Consider the following 22721-nt stretch of genomic DNA (forward strand, 5'->3'; position numbering starts at 1 on the left):
TTCAACTTTAGGCCTAAAATTGGAAGCTCTATTTTTATACAACATATCCTAGAAAAGTCACCAGTGTTGCTATTCTCTTGCTACCCAAATATCCTCACTGGGCTTGGGGGTGGGGAGAGCAAGAGCCGGCTGTCTCATGTGGCTAAGCAGAATGTGTGGGCCTGCTTGCCAGCCAGTGGAGGTGGAATCTGCTCTTTGCTTCTTGGCAAGTATGTGTCTGGATTTGGAAGCTTTCATTTAGGACTTTAGCTCTTGGCCTTTTCTTGCTGCCATATGCAGTAGAGCTCATTGTTTCTAGGGGATTTGAAGAGACAGAGCTGTATTGTCCTCATCTCTTACTGTCTTTGACAAGCTTTAAGTAAAATAAGTCAAAAGCCACTCTGTCATCAGCGAAATTTCTTTCTTCCTTTTCCTTCCTTCCTTCCTCCCTTCCTTCCTCCCTTCCTCCCTCCTTCCTTCCTTCCTTCCTTCCTTCCTTCCTTCCTTCCTTCCTTCCTTCCTTCCTTCCTTCCTTCCTTCCTTCCTTCCTTTTTCATTTCTTTCGATCATTTTTTGAGACAAGATCTCTCTATAATCCTGGCTATCCTGGAACTCACTATGTAAACAGGCTGGCCTTGAACTCAAAGATCTGCTTGCCTCTGCCTCCTGATTAAAGGTGTGTCCCACCATGCTCAGCATCATTGAGGTTTTTGTGAGTAACTTAGTAGGAGAAAATATCTCAAGAACTGTAAAATGGCATGTTTTAAGTATCTGAATCCCTATTTTAAAAGACATGTATTGTATTCAAAACAAAGATCCTGGTCCCAAAACCCTTTAAATAAGATGCTTTCACATATGAGCTAGGGAGGCTACCTAGCCCTTGAATGTTGCCATCAGGTCTTCATATCGTGTGAATTAACTTTTTCATATCATATCAATTAACTTTTGGGCTTGCACCTTTGGTAAGGGAAGAGGCAAGAATGATTTCTGTGAATAATGTGATACCTTTCCCTCCTTCAAGGAGTGAGGTATATGGATCAGAAGAGACAGATGGGCCTTCATGTTTTCAGCCTCAGATTCTGGATTTCACTCTAGGAGGTAAAAGGTAGCTCATGGAGTGAAGAATTGTAGCTACATTACTACTGGATGAGAAGCTGTTTGTATCTGAGAAACTGATGAGCTGGGGAATAATTGAAATAGTAACTCCCCCCTCCCCTTGTTTTTAGAAGGTGGTAGAGTACTGTGGGGAAAGGGGTCTGGTAGCTAGCTGGTCTTTTACTACTTTGTGGGTTCTTTTTCACACCTTTTATCCACTCCCCTCCTTTTCACCCCATCCCCTAAAAAGGAGAGGGTGAAGGATAGAGGGGAGAGCAAGATTGATCCCCGAAATCTCATTTCTTTCCTTTTGTTTCTTCTTTAAGCATGACTTCTAACTGCAGCCAATCTCCCCTGCTGCCACTTGGGGCCCTAGCATTTATGTACCCTCTGAAAAGTTCCAGAATTCCAAATGTCACACAGTTTCAAACTATCTGAAGCTGGTAAATTTCATGCCTCTGCTAGAACATGAGGCAAATCACAGTAGTCGGCTGCTGCAGTCAGTTCGAAGCAGTCCCATATCCCCATGGGATTAAAACGAAACACTTTCTTATAAAAAATTGAAAATTTGAAAATTCTAGGATTGTCACTACAGTGTCTCAAAGAAATATGACCTTAAGAACCAGTTCTTAAGAAATGAAATTGAGTTCTGTATCCATAGGATTCAGTTCCCTTTGTTGTTGATATCATTTCATCAGAATTGGTATAAATAACTGTGATTTGTTAGGCATAATTGTACTAGGGCAAGGGTTAAGCATTCCTGATTATTCATCATGAGTTAGGACAGTAAAGTGATAGACTATTGCTTTGTGCAACATGAGCACGTACTATCTGTCTTAGTTACTGTTGTGTTGCTTTGAGTAGATACCATGATTAAGGCAACTTATAAAAGAAAGCATTTATTGGGAAGCTTGCTTACAGTTTCAGAGGGTTAAGTTGTCCATGATCATGGCCGGGGAGCAAAGTGGCAGACAGGCAGGCATGATGCTGGAGCAGCAGCTGAGAGTTCACACATTATTTGTAAACTATAGACAGAGATAGAGAGAAACTGAGACTGACTGGGCCTTGTGGGTGTTTGCAATCTCAAAGCTCAACCTCAGTAACACACCTCCTCCAACAAGATCACACCTCCTAATCCTCTCTAAATATCTAACTGGGGACCAAACATTCAAATAATACGCCTATGGCAATATATTCAAATATATAAGCCAGGCTATTTTTATCCAGATCACCACACTATCAGTGGGTCATCAGCAGGTATGTAGCAAACACTTGCTGTGTGCCTAAGAACTGAGGTATGTACACAGGATATAACTTGTATTGTTTGGGGGATCAAATAAGTCAACGAATGAGACTCTCAGAGAATAAAGCCAGTCTGGTATTACAAACCTGTATTCCAAGCACTTTGTGAAGCTGAGGCAGGAGGATCATGAATTCAAGGTCAGCCTGGACTCTAATTATATCTATAAAAACAAAACACCAGAGCAGCTGGGCATGGTTGGCACATGCCTTTAATTCCAGCACTGGGGAGACAGAGGCAGGCAGATCTCTTGAGTTTCAGGCCAGTTAAGACCTTGTTTCAAGAAGCAAAACAAATGGAAATCTAAACCATCAAAATGAAGAAAGCAAAAACAAGCAAGAAGACAGACATAAATGTCCCAGCTTAGAGTACAATGCTACATAGCTTGGTTGACTCCATTTCAGTATTTGAGACACATCGGGTACAAGTGGTCTTCTGAGGTGCAAGGTATCCCATGGAGAGCTGGGAAGGCCTCTGATGTGTAAGCCCAGCCTTTTTGTTTTCTTACAAAGCATGCCCTGTTCTCCCTAGAAGGCACATGGAGGATTTCAGGAGGAGCTGAAGGAGTTGTAGAATTTGTATTGCTGATGTGAGTGAAAGGATTAGATGTGGTTGAAGTACATGTAAAACTGATGACAGTTGAGAAAGATGCATGCAACTCTTTGAACCCTCTGTTACTAGATGCAAAATGGACATGTGTTTACGTGCACATTGTATTCTGGGCCTGTAGTTGCCTTCAGGTTGTCAAATGTATCGATGACCACAAGAAGAGCTTTTGGATCTATTGTTTGCCTTAAAATTTTCTAAAATAAGGCCTGTCTGGGCAGCCAAAATAGACAGCTCTGCATTGGCCCTTAGATGGTAGCAATTTGGGCAGGACAGAAAATCGGGAAGAACTAAGTAGTCTCCTTGGTTTTTATTGTTGTTTGAGACAGGGTCTCACTATGTGGTCCTGGCTAATGCTGAACTCAGATCCATCTGCCTCTGTCTCCTGAGGGCTGGGATTAAAAGCACATATAACCACTCCCAGCAAGAGATACCTTTGCAAAGCCTTCTGTAACTCCTTGCTTGTTGCTTTTCATCATATGTTGGACACTATTTTGATTGAATTATCTGTTTATTTATCTCTCTCTATATTAATGTATCCATGTGCCATGTAAGCATTTATAAAAATGAATGTTAAGAAAATAAATGTGTATATACATGCACACATATATGGATTGTATATAATAACCCTTACAGGATATATAATAAAGACAGATAAACATGAACATTTTTAGTTTCTGTCTTAGACACCTGAATTCTTCCTAAATTGGCTTTTAGCACTTAAAGGGAAATTGGGTAATTGAAACCAAGAACTCTGGTCATGTCTAGTTTTTCAGTTTCATAGGATGTGGTTTAGATCAAATACCTTTTGAGCTGGAAGAGGATCGGTCATGTCATTATTGTGCAGCGGATTCCCGAAGAGTTTGCCGTCCATTCTGTCACATTGTGCTTGTAGGGTAGGAGGTGGGGTCCTCCTTGGGAACATGAAGATGAGATAGAATGTTTCCACAAGAGAAGGCAGGAGTGAGTACTCTAACTGTATTTAGAGGAGGGCTAGGATAGTTTTCTTAGCTTGTTAGTCATGCCATCTTATATAAATAGTATCCTAATGGCTCACCTAGTTGTAATGGGATTTGACAGCATTCATGGCCAGGGATCATTGCTCCTGTTGCTCAGCTGAGGGTACCATGACATACTGGGTTGAAACTGTGGCCTCACTCGTAAGCTGGGCAAGGAGCACGACACGAATCAGGAAGTCTAAGCGTTAGGTCGTGCTGTCTGTGCGGCTTTAGTAGGAGGCTGAGAAGTGTTACCTGTCTGTGAGAACTCTTTCAGTTGTGACACAAGCTGACATTTGGCAAATCTAAAAGGGAATTTATTGACTGGTATATTCATGAAGGTTAGGCTTTGATCTTTCTTGAGGCCATTGGAGTCAGGGTGTATATGATGTCTTCAAAACCCAGTTTGTAATTTCTCAGTATTGCCTTCCACCTAAGAATCTCATTCTTGAGTTCTGTATGCATTGGATTTGAAACTCACCAGGTAGAGAAAGTCGCTTTCTTCTGTAGACATTTTACTTTCCCTGGTCTTTCTGGTAGGGTGGCCATTTTCAATGCTCAATTTGCCTGTGTACCCCTGATAATATAGTTATTAGCCAGGAGTATTATAGGCAACATATGAACCTAAGTCACATGCTTCATTATGAATTCCACAAACACACAGACTTATACCAGGAGTTAATTAGAGGGGCAGGGATTACGTGTGAAACTTGGGTAATTATCTGATAGAGTCTAGATGGTGTGGAAATTTACATGGTTCTAATACATTCTGTGATGTCCTTTGATTCAATCTATAGCTCCAAAAGTGCATATGATAGGTCTGTGGTATAAATGCAACCCATTCACTGCTTCCAAGGCTCCATAGCCCAGTGTGCAGATAGTCCCTGGCTCTGGTTAGTCTGAGAGCTCGACTTTCAGCCCAGTGCTTAAAAGGATGAGGACTCATAGTTTTTGGAGGGTGGAAAGGGTAAGGCTTGTCTAATACTTAAAAAGTACATAGAAGAAGTGTAGATGAAACTGAAGGATAACATTTGAACCTCTTGTCTCTTGTCCTGTCAGTTACAGCTGTTAAGCTGTTGTGCTCACAGGAAGGCTGATACTTCTTTACTGGCCGCCTGGATATTTGTCTTGTCTTCCATGCTTCTGGAAAAGGGGGTGGTGTTCTGTTTTGTTTGTTTTAAGGGAAATTGAATAAGTTGGCAAATACAATATGTTGAAAGTATGTGTAGATCTAGAATAGATTTTTATACAAAATGTTTTTACATAATCTTTGATCCATCAATTTTTCTTCTTAGGAGTTATTCCCAGGAGATAATTATTAATGTTCTGGTTTTTAACTTTTTTTCTATTACCCTAGTATGTCTAGAATAGTGAATTATAGGAAGTAAGTTAGCATCTGAGAGTAAGAAATGAAAACCACAAATCACAGTGTCTGATCATTGAGATAGCTGTTTACAGTGGTTTAACACAGGGAATTTCAGTTTCTTTGCTCCCTCTGGAGTACAGTACCAGAATTTTGACAGATTGAATAGGATGTAAATAGCCTTATGGATTATATGTGACCGGCCTGGAGCATTAACAGCCATAACAATATTTTAATTTTTTTGTAGGGATTTAAGGTGGTAGCTCAGCCAAGTAACGTCCTTCCATGCAAGCTTGGAGACCTGAGTTCAGAAACCTCAGAACCCATGTTTAAAAAACAAAAATCAAAGAGTAGGGCTGTCAAGATGGCTCAGCAAGGTAAGAGTGCTTGCCACTAAAGCCTAATGACCCAAGTTTGATTCCTGACCCCATATTGGTGGAAAGAATAGAATCAACCCCATGTACACCATGTGTGTATACACTAACTGAACAGATAAATAGTTTTTTTAAAACCACAGCAAACAGACTATAGTGGTATGTATGTCTAATCCTTGAGCTAGGGAGGAGAAGACAGGCAGATGCAGGGGCTCACTGTCTAGCCTCCTTGATCAGCCCAAGAAATTGAGAGACCCTGTCTGAAAACAAAAGGGTTGGAGAGATGGATTAGTGGTTAAGAGTATATAGTGCTCTTGAAGAGGACCCAAGTCCTGTTCTTAGTACTCCTGTTGGCACTTACAGTTTCATGAGACTTGATACCCTCTCCATGCAAACCTGTGTTCACATGTACATACCCTCACACTTACATACATTCATACACATAAAAAAAAAATCTCGAAACCCAACCATCCAAACACAAACTAGGTAGACAGTGCCCGAGGAGTTCATGTGTACATGCACTCCCTCTACATTCCCAGCACACATCAGTTTTTTGAGAGGGAAAGATGTTTATCAAAAAAAAAATGTTGAGTGGAAAGGGCTGCAAAATAGGATGTAACTCCTTCCATGGATTCTAACCAGTACCCCCAGAGCTTCCTGTGACTAAACCACCAACCAAAGAATATACATGGTAGGACTCATGGCTCCAGTTGCATATGTAGCAGAGGATGGCCTAGTTGGTCATCAATGGGAGGAGAGGCCCTTAGTCCTGTGAAGGCTCTCTGCCCCAGTGAAGGGGACTGCCAGGACCAGGAGGTGGGAGTGGGTGGGTTGGTGAGCAGGGGGAGGGGGAAGGGGATACGGGGTTTTCGGACAGGAAACCAGGAAAAGGGATAACATTTAAAATGTAAATAAAGAAAATATCTAATAAAAAAAAAGAAAAAAAAAAAAAACAAGGAACAAAGCAACAACAACAACAAAGAAATAAGCATCTGAAATATACAGTGCACAAAGCCATCTTCCAACACAGACTTATTGGCATTGTCTGGATTTTGTCAAATAAGTGCTTTTGATTTGGCAGTAGTCATGCATGTTTCTGACTGGGTTACTGATGTGGTTGAAAGGAGGAATTCTTTTACTATGTAGGTCTTTTTTGTCCCTTTTTCCGGTCTGCTAGGCATTAGCAGTCAGCCTCCATCATGGGCCTCTAGGAAGGAATTGGTATGTGTGGTCTTATAATGGAGTTAGATTTTTCTCTATAAAGAATGAGGAAGCATTAGGAAATTGATCACTTACCATGTGATGAACTTGAGACTTAGAAGTCACATGACTCTAGAAACCACAGCTGTGCACTTGTGATCATCTAAGTATACTTTTAAGGCATTTGCAGGCAGTCATTTATCATTTTTGTATCAGGTTGTTTCCTCATCTTTTGAATCATTTGACAATCTGCTTTCTTACCTTTTACTAAATGCAAAAAATGTAATCTTATCTTCAGTTAAGTATTTTTCTCAACTCTTTAGGTGACCAAAAAGTGAACAGTCCACATGTTAATCAGATGTTTGAGGACTAATTAGCTATAATCAGCTAAATTCCTCAGTGGCAGATACCCATATGCTACCTAGAAGCAGAGAATTAATGTATAATCAGCAGTTAACTTCCAGAGAGGTCTACTGAGGTACCATCCCAAGGAAGCAAACAGCCTGTACACATAGAGGTAGTGTAGCAGGCATGCCATTTTTTATTATAGTTCCAGGGAGTACAAACCCAAGACAAACTTCTGCCTTTAAACAAGGAATGCCTTGGGGAAACCGATAAAGACAATTTGAATCTGAAGTGTTCAGGTTCATGTGTTTGAATATTTGGTGCCCACTAGGTGACTAAGGGAAGTTATAGAACATTTGGGACTGTGGCCTTGCCAGCAGGAGGTGGTCTCTGGGAGTGAGGATTTAAGGTGATGTGTGCTCCAGATTCCAGTCTAATTTCTCTGCTTCCTCATCTGCCGTTTTGTGAGGAGCTGCCTACGCACATCCTGCTGCAGTGGTGGACTGACTATATCTTCTGGAACAGCCAACATAAATCTTTCATCCCATTAAGTTCCTTCTGTAGGTAGTTGGTAACACCAATTAGAAAAGCAACTAATACAGTGGCCAACCCAGAAATCCACTGCCCTCCTAATCATGCCCCCTTTGCATATGTGTAGGTAGTCAGGCTTACTTTAAAATAGTTGTGATGGGGGAAAAAGCAAAAAATTTCACTGTGGACCAGTGATATGAGAAGGCATAGTTTTGGGTTATTTTGGGTAAACATGCAACTCAGTTCTAAAGCCTAGAGACCAAAATGCTTCATTACTTTGTGTATATTGTATGCATCTGTGTTGGCATGCTTGTATTATTTGACAAGTAGCCCTCAGACTAGCCAGCTACACTGGTCTCACTCCTCAGGCCTTAATTATATATATTGTCTCATGAGTATCTAGTCATTGACTTAGGGGATGGATTCTGAATGAGTTTGTCATGGTGTGGATGCCACTAGTGCCATTCACTTCATATCTTGATTTAGTCAGGGGACATATTACATGTGATATGTATGAACTTGCTGCCAAAGTCACACAGCAACCTTTTAACAACAGAAAAGTAACATCGACAGTATGTAGCCACAATGTAACTGTGTTAAAATGTTATAGTTTGTACATAAGTATATATGCTGTGTGTACTTTATACAGCTGGCAGTACAGGGTGTTCATCTGTGTAAGCATCTTCACGAACAAGCGAACACTTTCTCCACAGCATTAGGGTGGCTGTGGTGGCACTAAGAACTACATAATAATCTTATGGGACCACCATCGTGATTATAATTCATTACTGATAGAAACTTCATTATACAGGATGTGATTGTATTTAAGGTGTGACACCTAAAGACCAGTGACAAACTAATGAAAGTAAAGAAACGGTCTTGGGTCAAGTTGGAAGGTGTTAGTCATGTGACTCAAGGTTATTTCCTAGAAATATAATCAGTGCACATATTTCCTTTTAAAAATATTGTATCTTCCTTCATGCCTCTTTCCTTTTGCATTTTTGAGATTGTTTGGTGTAGCAAGTCCTACCCAGCTCTAACTGGACCTGCAGTTTTTGCTTACTAGTATAGGGCATTTTAGGACAAAGACACTGTTAAAAGCATGGGCATAGAAACAGACGGGTCTTGTTTGTTTTGGCAGAGGGAAATGCTTTCCCCACTAAGTAGCTCTGGTAAGATCTACGCTCTGAAGGTGATCTTCGTCAAGCCTAAGTTCCCAATGAGAGGAGCAATCTATCAGTTTTTCCTCATGATGTATGCAAGTTTCTAGAAGCTGTTTACCATTGGACAGGACACACTTTTCAGTCTTTTTTGAAAAGGTCACTCAGAACCTGTAAGCTGCCAGGTGGGACTAGGAGTCTCTGTAGTCTTGTTTAAAGACTTAGAGGATGGCTTCTGCCAGTACGGTTGGCTCAGCCTCTGGCTGCTGTAGAAAACTGAGGATTTCATGTTCTCAGGTCCTGGTCTTCAGTATTTGATAAGAAGTAAGAACATGAACTCAGCTCTACAAACTGTTTAGATGGATGCTGGAAACATGAATTTCATATTGCTATTATGTGGGAATGCCAGTGTTGGTAGCTTCTTGCTGCAGAATAGACTAACCATGGAGAAGGACATTGGGTTGGTGGCTTAAGACAGTCTTGGGGCAGATCTGACACTTGGTTGACCTGTTTTTGGTATAGCACTTGCCTGTTTCACAAGGCTGTTGTTCCTCGGGGTGGTAGGCTCCCTATCAACACCAATACAGCATTCCTCTGAGCAAGCTTGTTGACCCTAACTAGGTACAGCAAATAGCCACCTTACTCTGGGCTGCTTACTGGGTTGTGTGGGCTTGGGGAGTGGGACACAACTGCTTACCTCCAGTCAAGGTCTAAAATGAGGAAGGAAAGGGAAGACAGTAAACTCCACAGTGTGGTGTCTATCACCCATTGTTCAGATTGGAGTCACTTGTTTTTCTCCTTGTAAGAAGCAAGGGAGCAATTCATTATAACAGGAGGAAATTTTCTTGTCTTCAGAGGGTTCCAGATTAGAACTGCAGTTTTTCTTTTAAATGGCAATGATGTGAAGGTAGCCCCAGAATATTATACTTTGAAAAGACAAGTGAAGACCCCTTGTTTTAATGTTGGAGTCACAGAAACTCAGAGAGGCCAAATGGTTTGTTGAAGGGATACATTGCTTATGGAAGTCCTGGATGAGAGTCCAAGGTGTCCTTGGAATTTACTCTGCATATAGATTCACCCTGTGGAATACACTTATGTGTTGATAAAGAACATTTTCTTCTTGGTGCACCATTATCTTCCCAAGGGGTCTGGCATGCCCTGACACACATCATAGCAGAGAAGAGTAAGCAAAGCCAGCGATAGAGATCAGAGAGTGTGGAGTCAGACTGGTTACTTCAAGCCAACTCCCTGAATTTTATTATTTTCCTGCTTTTATAAAATGAAAAAAAAATGTTATCTAACTTATAGAGATGTAAGGATCCAAGTGTAATAGTTCACCTCAGTCTCAGTACATATTAAGTGTGGGCATGCGCGAAGGTCAAAGGTCAGTGTCAGGTGTCTTTCTGTCTATCACTGAGCCAAGAGCTTATCAATTCATTTCGGCTGGCTAGTCTGTAAGCCCCAGGAAGCTTCCCTGTCTTCACCACCTGCCCCCAGAACTGGGATTAGATAGACATGGCTTATCACACCCAGTATTTACACCCAAGCTGAAGTCTTCATGCTTTTTGTGGCTGACACTTTACTATGAGCCAACCTCCCCAGCACCCTGTAATGATTTTCAAGATATAGCTATTACTATATGTTAATTACATGGACCAACCATATTGGCTTTCTTTTCTTCCATTTCCTGTTTATTGTCATTTAAGAACCCAAACAAGACCCACCTTTCTGTGAAATCTCAGTGAAGTCTTAGCAGGCTGGTTTTATTTTGTAATACTGTTGTGTAGTTTCCACATCTGTAGAGCCTATAACAATTTACTTCTTAGGCTTGTTATAAAACTGCAGCTATAGCCCCAGACCTTATTATCCTTCTGAGTTGCTCTCAAGTTTTCTTTGTAGTTCTCTTATCTTTCCATTTTTTTCTGTCTCCATTTACATCAGACTCCAGTGAGGGTTGGTCCTCCACAGTGGTTTGGCTGAACAGCCAAGAGCAAGCCACTTGAAGACAGATTTGCCTGGTTGTTACCTCATGGAACTACCAAAGAGATAGGTGCAGCTGAAACTAGAGCACCTCCAGGGACCTGGGGCCTCTAAGGATTGCCCTTGGGGCCTAGTAGTGTCTGCTTCAGGCCTGAGGCTGGGGTTGAGTTGGGCAGGTAGCAAAGCCTATCCTTAGGAATGGTAGCCAGGGCTGGTACAGAGGAAGGATGAGTCTGGAGGCTGAAGTGCAGAGAAAGGAGGGAAGGAGGCAGAAGCAGCTGGAGGAGAAAAGCTGGATACTACGATGACCCATTGTAAGCAGAACAAAGTTCCTGACAGTAAATACATATTCAAAGGAGTATACAGGCGTAGAATAGGTACCCCAGTTATTGTATGTGTGCATGAGTGGTTCCCCCTCCCCTACTGAGGTTTTCAGTCACCCCTTTCCCTCCTCTTTTGTTCTTGGCTCTGTTTGACTCATTTGTGCCACAATGCTAAAGCAGGACAGCTGTCACTTGTGAGACATTTGATTTGCCCTGATAGAGCTGGGCTGGCTACTGAAGAATAATTCCTTTGGTAAAAGAAGCTTTGGTCTGTCAGTGACTGTGATAGCAGTAATAATAATGATTACAGAGGCGGACCCTTCACTGACTGCTTCTGTGCACCAGATGCATGGATCATCTCATTTCCTGCACTCAAGAGTCCTGAGGCACAGTGGAATAAGCTGCAGACAGGTCTGGTTAATAGATGCCCTCACTGTGATTCACCCAACCTCTTGATAACTGCACTGTTTTCTCCCTTCCTAGATAGCTTCTTGACCTCAGTGTGCTGCCATTTAGTTTCCTGGAACTCAATAATTATTTCAGAGAGCTATGTTTCTATACTGCTGTTATAATAACAATATACAATATAGCAAATAGAAAGTGGTAGTCATTACTAATAATTGTGTTGTTTTTGTAAACTTGGCACTGGAATGTCTAGATTGTGCAAAGGCTGTCAGCAGGTGGCAGTGAGAGGGAGTACAGCCACCTGGGAAGACACTGTCATTAACTGAGTGTAATTGCCTAGAAAGCTAGAGATCCTGTCTTTGCAGACCTATAGAGATGGATGCAAGATGACAGGAAAGCCTGCCTCAGGTTAGGAGCAGGGCATGGCTAGCAATTTACAGTATTTACCAGGCACAGCTTGATTTTATTGAGGATCAATCACAAGGAAACCCCCTTCCTGTGGAGAGTCTGATTCTCCACATGTTGGGGCTTTGGAGCTTTTGAATAGGGTCAGTAATGTGGTATGAGACTTTCTATGTTTTGAGACTGGGTTTCACTATGTAGATCAAGTTGGCCTTGAACTCACAGAGATCCACCTGTCTCTGCCTCCTAAGTGCTGGGATTAAACACATGCATCACTATGCCTGGCCTATTGTTATAATTTTTAAATTATTTATTATTATTGGTGAGTGTGTGTATGTGTGTGCACACAGACACTATGATGTTCTTTGTAGTGGCTGATGGTTAAGATCTGATATTCTAAGGTTGCTGTATCTGTTCCTCACCTCAGGGCCCATTCCTCAATATATTGTCCCATGATGTTTTGACAGATGTGGGTTCAGTTATACAGATCATGGTTTCTTGAACTAAACATTCCAAGTTCTGTTTGTTCTGTGATGTTGGATAAGTTTACTACATGCAGAGCCTCAGTTTTCCTGTCTTTAAATGGGGTTATGGTGAGGAGGGCACGGTGTGCTAGTGTTCTTAAAGTGCTTAGTTAGCATAGAGTTTGGCCCTGTATCAAATGCCAGGTAATTGATGGTTGCTGTTGTTAGCTAACAGCCAGTGAGACTTTGAAAGACTGAAGGCTCTGCCAGAAGGGGAAATAAACAAGCAACCAAGGAGCAGTGTCCACTAGCAAAGAACATACTGACTTCTGACTTGAGACCACTGCTCAACCCCTCCAGAATGGGAACCTTTTAAAGAAAGGAGCCATGATGGGAGAAAGCTGACCTTCTGTCACTGTGTGATTGATCATCTGTCCACATTGATTTTCCTCTCTCTCTCATCTGCTGAGCATGTTAAAAGCCTTCAGGTTTCAACTGGTTCCGCTGTATCAGGTCATCAAAAGATGCTTTTACATGGAGGCACAGCGGAGTAAATGAGATTTGGGCCTCTATGGGAGCCCCATCTGTTCTGCTCCTACCTGCAGGCCTTGGTGCCAGGCTTTGGAGGGAGCTGCAGTACAGAAGCATCTGTCCAATGGGGGTGGGGTGAGCAGCCTGGGTAGGTGGGTCAGATGCAGGGCAGGAAATCCTCTTACCTCACCCGGGTGCTGGGCCTCCTGCAGCAGGATCTGAGCAGCAAACACTGGTGAGTCAGCCAGCCTGGGAATTAGAGTTGCCAGTCTGTGAGCATGTGGGGTTTGTGTAAGTTTGGGCCTTTTGTTTCTTTCAGCAATCCAGTCTTTAGAAACACAAATCTGGAAACCAGACCCTCCACATGCTGTAGTCTTTCTTGTTTGGAGAGAATTCTGCTTGAACAATTCTTCTCCAAGAATTAACCCTTTGCCTTTTGAGATTTGAATTGGTTTCACTTATGGCTTACTACATGCTCACTGTAAAACAGCCTGTGAGAAGCCATGCTTGGGTCTGTCACTTTTCACAGCCAAAGCACTTTTAAGAGTTTCTTTGTGTGTTTTGTTTTTGTTTAAGCAAATTGAAACTGCCTTTCTTTTGAGGGCATGTGTAGACATGTTTTTTGTTTCTGAGGGTGGAGAATAGGACACACCCTTATAGGAGTCTGCCTAAGTACAGGAATGATTGTGGTTCTTTTTAGATGACTATACTCTCTGCTTCCTTTTAGAGAGAATTCCCTTTGAAGATAACTGCAGTTTATCCAGGCACTGTTTGGTGGAAGCTGTTTAGTTTTTTATTTGTTTTTGTTTATTCAGCTTTTCTTAACAACTGCCCTTTGCCCTATTACCAGACTCTTAAGTGAGCTCTGAATTTGCACCCTGAAGAATCATGAAGGCTCCTTAGAAGTGAGAGGCCCAAGTCTGACTGGCACTGATTTTTTTCTAGTGTCTGCTTTCTTTGCTACATTCTACATACTAACAGACAGTGGCTGCCATTGTTCTAACACTTAGCAGAAGTTTGCAAGTATTAAATCATAAATGGATTTTCTATTATAACAAAATAGTTGATGGTTAATAACAAGTCCTAAGTAGACAGTATTGAAAATTGCTTCTGCTTTTGTTCACATATTTTTAGCAGTTCATATAAAAACTTAGTTACATCTCTTAGACATTGTATTGGGTGTGGAGACACACCTAGGTTGGGAAAGTACCTGGAGTACAGGCTCTATGTAGGTGGGTGGAACAGGGTGGAGCTGGGACGGCACACCTTTGTGAATCCAGCACATTGATTGCACTTTGCTGTTTGTCTAGGCCCCTGCTTGTAGTTTTGACACTTCTTACTTCACCATTAGACCATTATGAGATTACAGGTGGCTTGGATATGGCCTCATCTCCATGTTACTAGAATCCAACTTGACAGAGTACAGGTGAGGGGTTACTTTCAGGAGCATGAGTAACCCTAAAATAGCTACAGCATCTTATTACTGAAGACTTGATGGAAGTTTCATCCTGGAGTCCTGCTTTCAGTTAATTTTCCATATGTAGTACAGCATCTGTAAGGGGATCGGGGAGGAATGGTTGTGGTGAGGTTCCTTTAACTCTCCTTGCTTCCATCCATTACCATTATCATAGACTTAGCTACCTCTGTATTGTTCTGCTCAATTAGTTGCCATGGCTACCAGGCCAAGGTAATTTATCCTCCAAGGTGTTCCTTATGTTGTGCTGAGAGTAAAAGATTGTAGCAATCTTTGTTGAAATCTGAATGTGTAGGTATTAGGTATAGAACCAGATGGTAAACTTGTGGTTTAACTCAGGTCCAGATAACTCTTTTTTTTTTTTTTTTTGGTTTTTCGAAGACAGGGTTTCTCTGTGTAGCTCTGGCTGTCCTGGAACTCAGTCTGTAGACCAGGCTGGCCTCGAACTCGGAAATCTGCCTGCCTCTGCCTCCCAAGTGCTGGGATTAAAGGCGTGCACCACCACGCCTGGCCAGATAATGCTTATGTGAAGGCAGAAGTTGACAAGATAGATTTCCTCTGGAACATTCTGTTAGAACTGTGTAGACTTTGTGTTCTCTTATAACTTATGCTACCTTAAGGATTTTAGGAATTTCCTATGCTGGTTCTCCATATGCCCCCTAGCCACCATATCCAAGGGTAAGCATCCCACAGAGCTGATTTACAGGAGAGGTAGGTAATGGTGAGCTGGGGTAGGGTTCTCTCCCCTGGCTCGTTGTTAGCTCAGTGAAAGAGAGTGGTAACTATTTTGTAATTTCCTTCCAGGTTGTCTGGCTCCTCTAACTGATGGCATGTTGAAGTACATGGGCCAGTGGCAGCGAGGGCAATTGATCCAGAGGGGTCCACTCTAGAGGCCAGGGTACTACCACCATGGGCCAGTGTGTCACCAAGTGCAAGAATCCTTCATCAACCTTGGGCAGCAAGAATGGAGACCGGGACCCCAGCAGCAAGTCACACAGCAGGCGGGGGGCTAGCCACCGTGAGGAACAGGTGCCACCTTGTGGCAAACCAGCTGGGGATATTCTTGTCAATGGGACCAAGAAAGCAGAGGCTGCCACCGAGGCCTGCCAGCTGCCAACTTCTTCTGGAGATGCTGGGAGGGAGTCCAAGACCAATGCTGAGGAGTCTTCTTTGCAGAGGTTGGAAGAACTATTCAGGCGCTACAAGGATGAGCGGGAGGATGCAATTTTGGAGGAAGGCATGGAGCGCTTTTGCAGTGACCTATGTGTTGATCCTACAGAATTTCGAGTGCTGCTCTTGGCCTGGAAGTTCCAGGCTGCTACCATGTGCAAATTCACCAGGTTAGTTACAGATGCTTTCATGTCACGAGGGGAGCAGAGGAGGAAAGTGTGACACTGGATAGCGGTACCAACTAGGATAGAACTGGGATTGCTTCGCAGGTTTGGGGCAAGTGGCCGCATCCTCTTTCCGGCCATTTTCTCTAAGCTGAAGTGTTCTGAGTTGTAGTTCTAGTCCAGAGAACTTCCTAGACTCCCCTAAGGAATTACGTTTTCTATCATGCGTCTGAAACTTGTAGCAGAACTACTATGTGTATTTCTCTTAAGACTCAGGTATTTGTATCTCTGTAAAGCTTCCTTGTCTGACATGTGCTATTCTGTTTTCCTCACAGAATAAAGTGCTGCCTGATTGATAGGTCACATTTTGTATTCATAAAAGCACTAAGAGGCAGTCTGAGTTATTAGACACCTACCCTCTGCCTAAAATTAAATAAGGACTAAGCAATGTGAACACTTTTGCTAAGCTACTGCTCGGCCCCACTGACAGTGGCTCAGAACTTGTCTCTTTCTCCTTTGCATGTCCGTTTAGTCATTTATCTGTAGTCTGCCAGGCACTAAGGTGTCCAGAGTAACTGTCTCTGGGAGATACCTCTGCCTCTCTTGGATTGCTCAGCTTCTTTCCTTAAGCCAGGCCTGTGTGCAGCGAGAACAGCTGGCTCCAGTTATCAAGTAGCAGTTGCACAATTTGTCAAAGTTATGTATCCATATTGGGGTTGTTTGTTTGTGTATAAGAATATGTCAGAGTCTTGGAAGACCATGGTTTAAAGAGTACAGAGTTATGAATAAGAACTGACTTTATTTTATTTTATTTTTTTATTTTTATTTATTTTTTTTTTTTGGTTTTTCGAGACAGGGTTTCTCTGTGTAGCCCTGGCTGTCCTGGCACTCACTTTGTAGACCAGGCTGGCCTCGAACTCAGAAATCCGCCTGCCTCTGCCTCCCGAGTGCTGGGATTAAAGGCGTGCGCCACCACGCCCAGCTTATTTTATTTTTTTAAGACAAGGTCTCACTATATAGCCCTAGTGGCCAGGAACTGGATATGTAGAGCAAGGTGGCCTCAGACTTCAGGTTCTGTCTGCCTCTTGAGTGCTGGGATTAAAGGTGTGAATGACCATACCTGGCCTGGCAGAAGGAACTTTAAAACCCAGCTAATATATATGACCTGCTCAATAGAGTAGTTGTCTCACCACCACAGTCCCTGAGATAGTGTGAAACTCTGTTACAAACTGCAAAGTGCTGAATACATGTTAAAAAGCACATATGCAGCTGGGTGTGGTGATACCTGTCTGTAATCCCAACCCCCAGGATGCTGAGACATAGGGGTAGAAAATTCAAGGTTAGTATGGGCTATATAGTGAGGTCCTATCTTATAAAACAACAGAAACAAACAAAAACAGTAAAAAAATTTTTTTTTAACTACAGTTTTGGTGGTAGTATGTAATAATGTTAATGTGCATGTATACGTGCATATGTGTCATGCTTTAAATGTGAAGGGGCCAGAAGACAACTTGAGGGATTTGGTTTTCTTTACCATGTGTGCTTTTGAGATCAAAATTAGGTTATCATTCTTGGTGGCAAGTATATTTACCTGCTGAGCCATCTCACCATGCCCCAGAAGACACAGTTAATTTTATGTATATGGATGTCTTGCCCACATTGTATATTTCTTATGTGCATGCCTGGTATCCTCAGAGGCAAAATAAAAGTGTGTTAAACCCCTGGAACTGGATTTATAGGCTGCTATGAGTTGCCATGTAGGTTGGGAGAATTAAACTGGGACCTATCTATCTAGCCACCCATCTAACTACCCACCCGCCCACCAACTATTCTTGAGGCAAGGTCTGACTGTACAGCCTTAGCTGACCGTATTAGACAAGGCTGGCCTAGAACGCGAGGTCCTGTCTCCGCCTTCTGAGGGCTGCAGGTTGGGAGGGTTAGTTGCTGTAACTGTGCTGTCTTGCCTCATCATATACTGAATCACTGTTACTTATTAATCATACCTTTTCCTACCTGTCACAGGAAGGAGTTTTTTGATGGCTGTAAAGCAATAAGTGCAGACAGCATTGATGGGATCTGTGCACGGTTCCCTAGCCTCTTAACAGAAGCCAAACAAGAAGACAAATTCAAGGATCTCTACCGGTTTACATTTCAGTTTGGCCTGGACTCAGAAGAAGGGCAGCGGTCACTGCATCGTGAAATAGCCATTGCCCTGTGGAAACTAGTATTTACACAGAACAATCCTCCAGTATTGGACCAGTGGCTAAATTTCCTAACAGAGAACCCTTCGGGAATCAAGGGCATCTCCCGGGACACTTGGAACATGTTTCTTAACTTCACTCAGGTGATTGGCCCCGACCTCAGCAACTACAGTGAAGATGAGGCCTGGCCGAGTCTCTTTGATACCTTTGTGGAGTGGGAAATGGAGAGAAGGAAAAGAGAAGTGGAAGGGAGAGGTACACTCAGCTCAGGGCAAGAGGGCTTGTGTCCAGAAGAGCAGACTTAGCTGCTCTGTTCCAGGAGCAGCACTGAGGATCTGCCTGCTGCCCTGCAGCCAAATGAGGAATTGGACCTTTCTGGAAATTACTGAAGATCCGGATATTTTCTACTTTACACCTTTCTCTGCCTTGTATTTGAAAGGGCTCTAAAATGCTGTATCATGTTTTAGGCACTTTCTTCATTTTTTTTTTTTTTTGGGTTATTTTGGTTATTTCTTTTTTTGGGGTGGGAAATCCCCCAAAATATTTGAACCTGGCTACATGTTGTGTACCTTTTTTTTGAAGCCTTCAGATAGAATAAGCCTGCCATTTCTTGCACAACTTGATTAGATTTGTTTTTGTGGGGGAGGGTGTAGGCCCGGGTTGGGAGTGCGTTGTTAGGTTGAATTAACATTACAAAATGATGCAGTGCCAGACCTCAGTTTTGCATATTATTTTTCAGGGCAGGTCTGTACTGTGTGTAGTGCTGTTTACATGGTTGAATTTAGGTTGTAATAATTATTTTAAAAGATTTACACAGATATGAATATAGCAGTGTTAACTGTTAGCCACATTGCATTAATTTCCAGACAGTTTGGAGCTCTTGGAGAGCCAAGGCCAAGGCCAGTCAAGAGCATTTGAAGTCTGACACCCCACCCCATCCCTTTAAGCTAATTTATCCAAAGCCCTGTCTCCCTCACTTCTTGCTCATTCCTTCTTTGACCTATTGCATTTCATATTTAACTTGTCCATTATCATGCTGTACCTGTCAGTCAAGTGAGCAGTTTTGTTTTGTTTTGTTAGAACACATTGTACTGAAAACCACTTAAGCATTGAATGCAGAGAAAGCAGTGCTACCTCAGTTTCGCTGGAAGTAGACTTCTTTGATAGTTTTCTTTGATGTTTTTGTATTTTCATGTCAGAAGTGGAAATACTTCTTTTTCTCCCCTTTTCATTTGCCTTGGAGCCAAAGTTTCCGTTCTGGGTGGTGAGAAAAGTGTGCCTGCCAGCCGACCTGAAAGAAAGCGGTGGCATGGAGCTCTGCTTCAAACTGTTTTTTCTTTAGTTTTGTTGAGTATCATTAGCTTACTTGTCTGGCAAGTGCAGAAGCCTGAGGCTGGCCTGAACTTTGCCAAACAAATTATCCACGTGTATTGAATCATTAAATTGTGTGCCCTCTCCCTCTTTGCTGCGCCCACGTTGTCACTTAACCCCTAGGAGTTATTTATTATCTTTTTGTTAATGTCAAGCTCATTTGGGGTAATGTGATGACTGTTTAGGTTTACATGACCCTCTTCTCTCTCCCTTACCCCAGATATGTATATATACATATATAAGATATGTATATATTTTACCTTTATAAAATATATATATATACACATATATGTATCTATATCCCTTTGTTTGTCTGCTAAAACTGGCCATGAAAGAGGGAGCTGCCTTCAATCTGTAGTTTAAGAAGATGCCAGGGAGCATCATAAACGGAGGCTATTGTATATTAATTTAGACTTTTTTCACTAAAAAGAACATGAATGAATTTGCTTGCAGAAGGAGGAACCAGTTCTCTAGACTCCATGCTCACTCTACAAGGCCAGCTTTGGTCAAGCTGCCACTGGGGCCTGAAGAGCTGACTCTGTCCTACCTTGTTCCACTAAAGTACCATCTTGATAATTTCCCCTTAAAAAAATATTCTCAAAAATGTACTGGAAAGTGGGTGGCAGGAGCTTGTACAGTTCAGCTTCCAACATTTCGGAACAGATTTAAAAGGGAATCTTTTAATAAATAAAAGTTACAAAAATATTTATACTCTTGATACAATGAAAAAGTGTCTATTAAATATTTGGAATTTTCTCCCTTGATTAGTCTACCCCAAATCCTGGGTACATGTTTCTCAACCTGGGTAAGAATTGCATGCTTTGATTTCTTCATGAGTCTTATAGCTCTAGGCACTTATCTTTATAAAAATGATTATTTAAGGAGATGACAGTCATATTTCTTAAAGTCGGTATTGACACAGGGAACGTTTTTGTAAGCCTCACAATTGTCCTTTCTTGAGGGATGAGATGATGAATATCAGCCACAGACTTAAGATCGTGCTGGAAGGCCCAAGTGGCTGTTGGGCCAGATGTACCCCTTTTTTTCTAGCCAGAATAAGATGAAATCCTTGAGTTAGAATCCAGGAGCCCAGTAGTTTCTGAGGGCACAGCTACATTTTAACATTTGGTTAAGATCTCATCTAGCCAGTTAGTTGTTCCTAATTCAGGATTAGGTAGAAATCTAATGAGGGAAGAGGTGGAGTTAGGTAAGACTTTCTGTCCCAGATAAGAAAGGGTGTATGTGGGGGAAGTGCCAAGAGAGGGAGTTTGCCAGGGGCCCCATGGACTCAAGGAACTAGATCTTTCCCTCACTGGGTAGAGGGGTTTAACTGCTCAGTTTCTCCAATCCCAATGCCTGCACCCCAACCCCAGCCATTTAGAAATTGCGATTATATTTTTAATCACCTGTTGTTGAAAAACCAGAGAAAGGAACAGTATTCAGGGAGGGACTTTGGGTTTTCTGTGTAGTTGCTTTGCCAAGAGATTCTCAGTGAGGTGTAAGGTTTGCAGTTAACACTTCTGGGAAACAAAAAGTTTCTGTTTCACTCACCCTCAGATAGGCTTGCTGCTTATTGGGTGGATGAGCAGTGGCTGGGAGCCAAATTGCTCCTCAGGTTAGCTAGCTTTATGGCTCAGGTGATTTGGGGAGGTGTGATATCAGGTTGCCATTTTGGAATTCTGCAATGTCTAAGCATTACTACACAGACCGAATATGTTGGAAATTGCATACTTTGGGCAAGTGACTTTTTGAGTTTCCATGGTAATTCTTTAGTAACTTATTATTGAATTCTTTCCCTTAGTCTTCCTTGCCAAACTTGAATGTATCATTCTTATTGACACTTTGCTGTACTTCTTGGGGTTGCTTCAGCAGCTCTCTCTTCATTGTGGCAGATGCGCCAACATGTCTGTTGGGTCCAGAAGTCTGTATGTACCTTGGTCCAGAAGTTTGTATGTACCTATCTGATAAAGAAGTCTTCAGAGCTGGCTGAAAATCCAAATTTCAGCCAACACTTTGGGCCAAGGGAAAGATAACAGAAAATGTGCAAAGCAGTACTGTTCATATTAGATGGGCAGTGAAGAATTACCGTGCACACAGAATTAGCTTGAAACAGTACTGTCTCCTAGGGTGTGGTCTCCAGGCCAGATCAGGTTATGGGATCCCATAGATTATGTACTTAGACTGCACATTGGTGGGAAGTTGCTAAGATAAAGACTTGTCCAAAAACTAACAAAGCAAAAGATGTGTTTATTGGAATGTATAGTCTGCTGTATTTCAAGTGGGGTCTTCAGTGCAGCAGGTAGACCTAGTTATACAGTTATATAAGGGATAGAAAGAGAACTACTGTTAAAAGGTCTTTATCTCCTCTCACCACTTAATCTCTTATGTGTGTTAGGATGGCTAGTGATGACCTGAACATTTTGGTAACTGACAGAGGCCTTACTTGGAGGACTAAAGCAGTACTTAGCTTAAATACTTGAAAAGACAAAGTTATCAAAATACGTTGATTAGGATTAGTTAAGGTCACGTGACCCTGATCTTTTTTTCTGGGTCACGTAGAGGATAGGTTCTCGCCACACTCTTAATCCAGAGTTTCCTTGGTAAGCTGTAATTGCAGCCCATACCAGGTTTGACCTGGCCCAGGACTACATGCGGGGACGCTCACCAGGAGTCCCCCCTGGTCTCACCCTCCTCTCCTTTTTTTTTTTTTTTTAATATTTCAGAGAAGGATGCTTGAGCATTGGGCACAGATGCTGAGGTGGTTTGGTTAGCTGAAAAACCAAGTTCTGATTCGGGTGTTGGGGCATCATGTTCTGTTTCTCTTGGAAACCCAGCCTGCTCTCATAGATACTACTTCCATCACATATCCTGAGCATTGCCAAAAGAAGCCATTTAGCAGCTGCTGTTTTTCTCTCAGCACAAATATATTTGCTACAGAGGAATTTTCTTTTCTCTGGTACTGGTCCCCAGACCTCAGAATCTGTTAACTGCTCTTCCCTGCTGCACTGAATATGGTTCTAGGTTTTGAAGAGGGAATTTGAAGCAATAGGCAAACAGGGCTTGGTTGAATTGGCCTTGCATATATCCTGTCTTAATCCGGTGAGGTGATGAGACACTGCTCATGTGACCCTCCACCTTTGTGGATCCCTCTTGGTTTGTGACCTTCGTACCTTCCCTGAGGTTGTACAAACTTGACAAAAGTTAATACTTTTGTATTCTCTGCACTGTTGCACTCTTCAAATAGTCCCCTGGATATTAACTTGATATACACATTTTTCTCTTTTA

The 22721-nt window shown here is 42.2% G+C and overlaps 1 protein-coding gene across 9 annotated transcripts in view; it reads left to right on the forward strand.

The window, feature by feature from the left end:
* The window catches only part of Dcun1d3 (defective in cullin neddylation 1 domain containing 3), a 42740-nt gene extending 20019 nt beyond the window's left edge, over nucleotides 1–22721 (forward strand). For 7 of the 9 annotated variants that reach the window (XM_021168737.3, XM_021168738.3, XM_021168739.3 and 4 more), the window contains exons 2-3: nucleotides 15335–15870; nucleotides 17887–22721. In XM_021168737.3, the coding sequence (XP_021024396.1) occupies nucleotides 15440–15870; nucleotides 17887–18370 (915 nt within the window). In that variant the 5' untranslated portion in view covers nucleotides 15335–15439 and the 3' untranslated portion in view covers nucleotides 18371–22721. Of the gene's footprint in view, nucleotides 1–5241; nucleotides 5719–14981; nucleotides 15242–15334; nucleotides 15871–17886 lie in introns of those variants that run through there. The other 2 variants (XM_021168741.3, XM_029479304.2) reach the window with 2 other exon arrangements.

The sequence above is a fragment of the Mus caroli genome, unplaced genomic scaffold, assembly GCF_978045245.1.
Source record: "Mus caroli unplaced genomic scaffold, Mus_caroli_1 scaffold_8, whole genome shotgun sequence".
Lineage (NCBI taxonomy): Eukaryota > Metazoa > Chordata > Mammalia > Rodentia > Muridae > Mus > Mus caroli.